An 8917-nucleotide genomic window follows, 5' to 3' on the forward strand; every position below is an offset into this window, starting at 1 on the left:
AAAAGAAATAAAATGAAAAGAATTAAATATATTCTAAACTGTTTTATTTTGATATTGACATTTATATATCAAAAAAGTAAATTACTAATAAGAAGATAGAGTAATTTGGTCTTTTTGATCAGTCTTAATTAAAAATTTAATTTCCGATGATAAAATTCTTATTACATATATTACTTTTCATTTATATATTTTTAATCATATTTATGGTAAAATTAATAATATACATTATTATAAAGTATGTAGCATATGATGCAGCAATTAAACTTTATTTTGAAATATTTATAATTAATTTTAAAATAAAACAGATTTATTATCTACTTAATGTAAAGATATATATGTTTAAGTTGTTTATTCATCAATTAAAGTTCAATATTGTTATAAATTTGAATTTATTTATTGATATCTGTACGTATATTACCTTTTATTACAGATATCAATACACGTTTTTATAAAAAGAAAACAATCCTTTCATTATTTTTTCAAAATAATTACTATACCTAAAAATGTAAAAGTATAAAGAAAAAGATATCAAATAATATGCACAATTTAATTTTATTATATGACTATTCAATCCAATGTTATTAGAATGTCATAAAATACGGAATGAAAGACCAAAAAATTAAATTATATTTAAACTCAATATAACTCATATATATATCTGGATTGAATTATATCTCAATTTAAAAAATCGGTAAAGTCAGCTATCGTATAATTCATAATTTTATGATTTCACAGTACATTTTTTTATGGAACTTATACGGGTATATATTTTATTTTATATTTTTACAAGTAAGCTTTTTACTCCTGAAACTGAAAAGGAGCTGAAAAGATAGTTGGACTATCCCGATTTTTATTTTACATCGATCGATCGCATACAACGATAAGCACAGGCAAGCTAGCTTTTAATAATAAAACCGCGATAGCGAGTCCAATTCGTTCACATGCGCCGCGGAAAGTGTTCCAACAAAATTCGCGTGGCTGTTGCAAGGATTAATTTCCGTGAACTGCCTGCCCACCTGCCCTTGCAAACTACGTTGCCTCGACAAATGTGTCTAATTTATTAATGAAATGTGTAATGGGACGATAATTAGCGAGTTTAATTAGTTTAATTGAATGCTAGTACTCTAAAAAGAGGAGGAAGTATGTGTAAGAAAGAGAGCGAGAACACGTTAGTATGTTTGTATGCGCGTGATGCGCGTTGAATGTATACTGCATGCATACGTGAATGTTGTGAATACTTATTCATGACTTATTTTTTCTTCCGCTTTTTCGTTCGCAAATTGTTATCGCTTGATTTTGAATTTTATCAAAGTGTCGTATTAGTCGTGGTCCAGAAATAAATTTCGGTTTTCTCATGATAATAGCTGAACAATTGCTCTGTAGAATACATTATTGTTTGATAATATGTAATAACATCTAATATTAGCTACAGGAATAAACATGAAAAGAAAAGATTTTCGTAGGAATTGTTTCTTGTACAACTATCTACGTGAATGAAATAGTGCTGAAACTGCATACGAGTTCAACATTCGATCAAGAATTAATTATTCAATGCATAATTTGGCTATATTGCAAAATTTTCACATTAGTTATAAAAGCCATAAAATTGTGTTTTAATGAATTAAGAATTATTTTATCCCAAGATAACTATTTTTCAAAGCAGAATAAAATAACCCTTCAGAATTTTAAAAACATTTAAATACTATAATATATTATAAACTATGATATATGTATATTAGAGCCCAAGAAATTATAAGATTAAAATATGCCTTAAAAATTACAATATTTTCAGAAATATGTTATCTTAAATATTAAATTTATGATGATTCCACTGTGTTTAAAAATTTATATATTCGTGAATAATAGAAACCTCTTTTTATTGTTTTTTGAATAAATTTTGTTTTATAGAAAATTAAAATTTTAGAAAAATTAAAAAAATAATTTGTTATCGTTTCATATACATATCATAGCCCATGTATTTATTTTTGTATCGATCGAAGCAAGGAAATTTTATCATTTTCAAACACAATTCAGGTGGAATTTTATCAATTTAATGCATCTTCTTCTAATATTAAAAAATTGAAATAAAAAATTGAAACTTATTTATAGGAAAAGATAAAATAATAAGATCAAAACATATTCTTTACACACAGATCGAAAGTATAACTTTCTATCTATGTATTATAAAACATATTTTGATTGTAAAGTCTCATATTTTTTATTTATTTCCTATTAAAATTTGTTAAATTATAATTACATAAACCATGCATATCTTATATGCAGTGTAAGAATATTATGTTTCGATATTTTTGCAATTTGCTTTTATTGCAAATAAATAATTTTTAATCGATATTTTATAACTAATAAATCTCAATTTATATCTATTAATAAAAATAAAATATAGATATGTTGACTAGCTAAGTATAATTAAAAAACTTTATTAAATAGAATGAGATATACATTTTTTAGTAATTAAATAAATAAATAAATATTAGTGTTAAGACAAGATTGACGATCACAGTCGAGAAAACGAAATTACGTGTATAAAATTGTATAAATAATGATAATATTATACGTAATATTTGATATACATTTAGAAATATAAACGTACAAAATTATAAATTTTAAAATTATACATATATGTATATAGACACTATTTTTAATTTAATTATTATACTATAATTATTATTACAGTATTTAATTGAAAAGTTTTTGTGTTATTTACGATTTTTTGTTATCTATTTTATAGATACATTGACAAAAAAATATTTTACAAAAGAATTAATATTTTAAAAAAGTTATTTCCGCATGCACATAAAATTTACGTATTTCGAAAATGGAAAAGAATCTGGATTAATAGATTTTAACCTGGCCCGAATTTTATTTACCGTTATTATAAAAAACGAGCCTTTTATACTAATTGGAAACAATTATCAAAGTCAACTCTATGTGAAATTAGTTTTCTAAAATTAAAAATAGCTTAAAATTAAAAATTTTTTATTGTAAGAAAGCTATATCGTTTAAAATAATTGAAAGACATTTGAAAAACCAAGTTAACTGCGCGACATTTATTTCAGTTTTTCTCAGAGCACTGCAATCTCGAACAGTCTTATAGATATGTAGGGATAAGTTCATAAAAGAATTCTGTTAGTGTTCATATCCGTTCTGATTTCAAGACCATCTTAAGTAATGTATTAAGATGCTAATATTGCTCTCTCATTGGTTCATGCATCTTATGACTGTACTTGAGACGATCTTAAATATAAGAATCGATTATGAATACCGGTCTAAAATATCTCAAGATTATATTTAAAAAATTATGCTCGAGTGAAAAAATCGCTGAATTTATTAAAATCAACAATGAAAAATCGTTGAAATGGAAAATGAAAATCACTGAAATATTGTTTAAAATATTTCAGCATAAATAATTTTGATATTGAAATAATGATAATAAAAATTAATGAAAAGTAATCAAAAATAATGAAAACTAATGTAAATATATTTAATGTTCATACTCATTTTTATTTAGAGATATTAAACACTGGTTATATTGAATTATACTGAAATATCATGAATCCTAAAGATAATTATTGAAAATGCATGAAAAAAAATAAAAATAATGCAAAACATATAATACTTTTACACCTTATTTACAGTATATTGTACACTGAAATATGTTGAAATGTGCTAAACTCCGAAAAAATTAATGAAAATTTCTGAAAAGTAATGAAATGGGAATGAAATATACAGATTTTTAAAAATTTATTCATGAAAACGGAACAGAATAATTAAAATGTTAGAATTAGTTGAACGACGTAATGAAATTTGCTGAAAAATAATGAAAACAGTTAACATTATAACGAAAAGCGCGAAATTTATCTTTCTAGGAGTGTCGCTAGATGGTGTCGGTTCTCGCATGTAAAATTTGCTCTGTATATAATTAGATCTATATAACCGAAATCAGATTATCTACAGACAAGTTAAATTTACATTTCTATACCCACAGTAATCGATTTTGTCCCTCGGAAAGTTTCACAAACTGAGAAGTCTTTCTATATTAATGCTTACAGTTCACGATAAACGACACGATTAAAACTCCGCTTACGACCACATTTGACATAAAGACGAAACAACTCGACTTTTCGGAAGTTTTAAATAAGTATTATAAATACACAGTAGAAGCAATTTTTTCAACAGCATGCAGAATACGATGAGTTGTAGGAAACTTTGATTATATTGTTAATTGTGCAAGGACTGGGCATTAATATAGAAAGGTGTTTACATCTCAGTTCATGAAAATTTCTTAGTAACAAAATCAATTACAGTGGTGTACATGGTTTTTGCATGTGTTCTGGTACACGCATGGTATTTTTGTATCAACGCTAAATATAACAATAGCTAAATATAACAATATTTTCTATTGAATTATTTGTAAAATATTAACAAATTGTAATGAAATCTTAATAAAATAATACTGAAAATGGATCAATTAATGATCTCAATATTTAGTAATATTTCATTATTATTCATTACAATTTCAGTAACATTTCATCATTATTCATCACAATTTCAACAATATTGCATCATTATCTATTACAATTCAAGAAAAAATTTCCCATTAAAGCGCTGTTTAAAAGATTTTTTTTGCGACAGTTGCAATGTCACTCATACAAAGAAAAATGAAACAATGTTTCTTTTTTTATTGAGAGATTTAGAAAGGAAAGAGAGATACGTGTATTTCCCGCGGTATATATGTGTCAATAGTAACCGTGACATGACATTCAAAGGCGTTACGAGAGCTGTAGTATCGGATTTCAATCGATCAGTAGTCTGTGGTTGGGTCTGATATGTGATGGGCGACATCAGGAAGTTTTTTTACACCCTTCTTGATATTTGCCGATGTTTTTTTGATCAATCAGATACATTCAGGGATTGAAACATATCTATACTTTACCATCCTGGTACATCTCGCGTGTACGATCTCCAATCTATCCTTCATCAAAGACGACGTGCATCTGCATTCAGCGAGCTGGTCAAGAAGCACGGCTCCATGTTCAACGTTCTTCTCATCGTCGTTCACAATGATAGTCGCATCGTAAAACATTTCGACGCCAGAATTTCATGCAGGTAGACAGATTTATCAATATCCTCGACAATTATGGCATTATCACGCTGTTACTTATTTAAACCTATAGAGTGTTTAATGTCTCCTTAGAGTTCTCTAAAGAGAGTTGCACTTTTAAATGGCAAAGTTAGTCCGTTTATTTTTCAAGTGGTAAAAAAATCGAAACTTATTTCTGGATAATTTGACATAAAAACTTTGTTTAAAATCAATTTTTGGTTAAATATGAGATAATATAATTAATTTTTTCAATTTTAGATTTTAACTATCTATTTCTCAACCAGTATATTAATTATTAATTAGCAAAATCGCAGATCGAATGCCGAGTCATTCATATTGTATAATAAATAATGAATACAAAAAACCGATCCTTGGATGATGGATTATTACAAGTCATGCTATAAATGTTAATATATTATTTCTCTGATGTATCTTTTCAAAACATTCACGTAATAGTTGAAGGGAAACATGTAATTTCAGATATATTTGGATTATAAATGACTCTATATTCATTGAGTAAATTAATATGTTGTTTGCCCAGCGAATTTTGTCTTATCCTTACATAAGTGAAGCTATATTTTATAACTAATGTGTTGAATTGCTTTAAGTTATCTATTTTTCTAAGTCATTTAAAATTTTATATTAAATAACATTTATTTTTTATTTAGTATTTAAAAAATTTTATATAAAATTTAATTGCTATAAGATGCTATATAAATATTGTATAAATTAAATGCTGCATAACATTAAAAAAGAATTTTATCATGAATGACAATGGCAGTCAACATGTTAATTACCACAGGCTTTTGACGAAAGAGCGGAAAGTAATAGAATTCATTGTTAGTTGCCAAAACTGCTTCGGATTACCTACGAAAATGTGTCTCAACTATGTTCTCTTGCTTTTTTTTTTAAGATAGCGGCCTATATTAAAAGTGAAAGTAAAAATTTTAATGAAAATAAAATGAAAATTTGCGAGGTACAATACGTATAATGACAAAAATATGAAATATTGTTGTAGATAGTAATCCAATTTTATACCATAAATGATTTGTAAAATTAATGCAAAAGTGATTCGGCGATTACAACATTAAATTAAAGCTAATTAAGAGATAATGCGAATAATTTATCTTTCTCATTATTCGTGTTTTATAGGGTAGAGTGGAGCTGTTCCGTCATTTTCAATCTTAAAATAATATAAAATTTACGGTAATAAACAACATTTTTTTTGCAGTAACGTACTTATAACTACCTTATACAATTATGATTGCTTCTTGAGAGCATAAGTATGACCCTTAAATTTTTAATGTACGCTGCTCAGAAACAATATCGTGAGAAATGGACGAAACAGCCCCGCTTTACTCTACCATAGAGATACTTTTTTCTATTTAAAGATTTCTCGTTATTACAAATTAATTTTTATAGTTCTTCATAATTTTAATTTCTATAAAGCGGTTTTTAAAAAATACATAATCGAGAAATATTGAGCTGAGTCAAATCTGGTTTACAGATTGTGCCATCGATAATTAGGTACATAAGAGAGATATACAAAAATTAATGAGTCAAATGCATCATTTGCTTAACGCGATGTAAGTGATTTTATATGTATTTATGACACATTAGCGTATCATGTAACTGACACTTAAAATTGAGATATAAAACTCATGAGCATGTAATGCCTTAATGTTTACGATAATATTGGGAGTGTTGTTGTATAATTAGCTCACAGGATGGAGCGAATATTTACGAAAAAGGGAAAACGATAAAACAGGCCAACACACAAAATGCCGAAGACCCGATTGAAGTCTCCATTTTGTTCGCGATATTTGATATTTTCTTATAATTCCGATGAGAGAGAGAGAGAGAGAGAGAGAGAGAGAGAGAGAAAACGAGTGTGCAAGTGATGTGTGTCCCATAGCGAATTGCTATCTAAAATAGCTAGATGTCAATGTTTGTAGCAGATCAGAACTGCAGCACAGCATATTGTAATTAAAAAGTCGTTAATATCATTGATTATTTTATTTATCTAACCTACTTATTTATTGTAATTTTGGTAATACGACAATACAATGTATCGGAAAAAGTATATATTACATATGTATTATCAATTAATTTATGTCAATATTTCTGTTCGCTGAGAACAAATGCTCAAAATAAATTTTGAGATATTAATAATTTTCAGATCTATTTAAAAGAACAAATATGTTATACAATTTTACAGATATTTATATAACTTAATTTACATTTTCACAAAAGGCAGAAATAAATAGTGTTTCATAGTGTTTCTGAAATATTAATAAGTTGAATTAAAATTATTATTTGTTATGTTTGTGAGGACGTTTTTATGTCTCTCCTTCGTTACAGGAATCTCGCAATCTCTATAAAGTACATCACAGTTTTCACCTCGAATTCCCGCTGCACCTGCATCTCTCACAAGGCGATCCCAACCTGAGGATAACTTGAACGATTTTTCTATGTTTTTCCTGTGAAAAAATCGTAACGTTAAATCTTAATACAAATTAAGTTCATATTTAATTGAATTTAGATTAAGTTGGAACTATATGAACGAATATGCAAATTTTATTATAATTCTGCTTTTATCAAACGTTTCTATTGAATTCAATTATACATATAACTGGAACGTAAAATTTTTCCGTATTTTTCTTTTATTTTTTTTTTCATTATTTTTTAACTTTATATTAAGTTTCTAGTGTTAATCGCCATGTTGAAAATAATAATAACAAAACCTACGTCAAGTACTTTGCCAGCATTTTACCCGGTGTGCCCAAATCTCTAAAGAGCTTGCGATTTTCAAGACAAATCGTCCTCTGTATGCAGCGTACTCTGGCATCATTATTAAGAATCTCTTCCTCTTCTGGGGTCTAAAAGTTCGTGAAAAGTCTTAATCTACTACTGAACACAAAAATTTTTGCTGCGAAGTCTGGTATTCATGATTTATTTTAGCAATTTTGTTCAGCCAACAGAAACGAAATGTTTCATCACGATAAGTAAGCTTTCGAGTTTCCAGCTTGCCTGACTATATTCGCGGTTGAATTGAGACGAGTGATAAAAACTTGAAATTTAATTTGTAACTTTTCAAATGTATCTTCAAATGGAGAGAATTTTCTATTGAATACAATTCATAAATTCTGCAATAATCTAAAAAATATCGAAAACGTAAAAAAATTCGAATTTAAGTTCTTATTAAGAAACTTATCGAAAAGAAAGTTCTGTATAATTTATTAATTCCATTTAAATATTATGGAATTTTAGAAATTTTTGATTAAAAGGGTCCCCTTTAACATAACATCATCACAAATTACGTACCACGGAACGAAAATCATGCGTAACGTAAACGTCCCGCTTTTGCCTAGACGATAATAGATCCATTATCGCATCCTTCCGCTTAACAGCGCTAAGCGTATTCTGTATAATCGCCAAAAGCAGTAAAAGACCGATGAAACTGACTATTACAAGCTGTTTCGATGACGGTCCAACGGAGTGCTCTATTGACTGTGCTACTGGATATGCAACATTGGGATACTCATATCCATACGGTATGTTTTCACTTCTATGATGCAGAAACGCTCGTTGAGGCACTAAAACATTTTTTTTAAATATCAACAATGTGTTTATGTAAATGAAGCTGTGACTAAACAATTTAAGCCTTCATATACTTATAATATATTATTATTATTATTATCAATATTAACAAATACTTCTTTAAAGAATTTTTACAATTATTACTTATATAAAATAATATACAAAAATTAATTGTTAAAAATTTAAAAATCGTAT

At 27.0% G+C, this 8917-nt stretch overlaps 1 protein-coding gene across 1 annotated transcript; it reads right to left on the reverse strand.

Annotated features, from left to right (window-relative positions):
• Positions 1 to 7412: 7412 nt before the first annotated feature.
• On the reverse strand, positions 7413 to 8718 carry LOC108759577 (uncharacterized; the record flags this gene model as incomplete). Its single annotated transcript, XM_018505075.1, has 3 exons — positions 7413 to 7602; positions 7871 to 8001; positions 8447 to 8718. Coding segments are annotated over 3 exons (593 nt in total), but the record flags the coding sequence as incomplete, so codon positions are not given.
• Positions 8719 to 8917: the final 199 nt, after the last annotated feature.

The sequence above is a fragment of the Trachymyrmex cornetzi genome, unplaced genomic scaffold, assembly GCF_001594075.2.
Source record: "Trachymyrmex cornetzi isolate Tcor2-1 unplaced genomic scaffold, Tcor1.1 scaffold195, whole genome shotgun sequence".
Taxonomy (NCBI): Eukaryota; Metazoa; Arthropoda; class Insecta; order Hymenoptera; family Formicidae; genus Trachymyrmex; species Trachymyrmex cornetzi.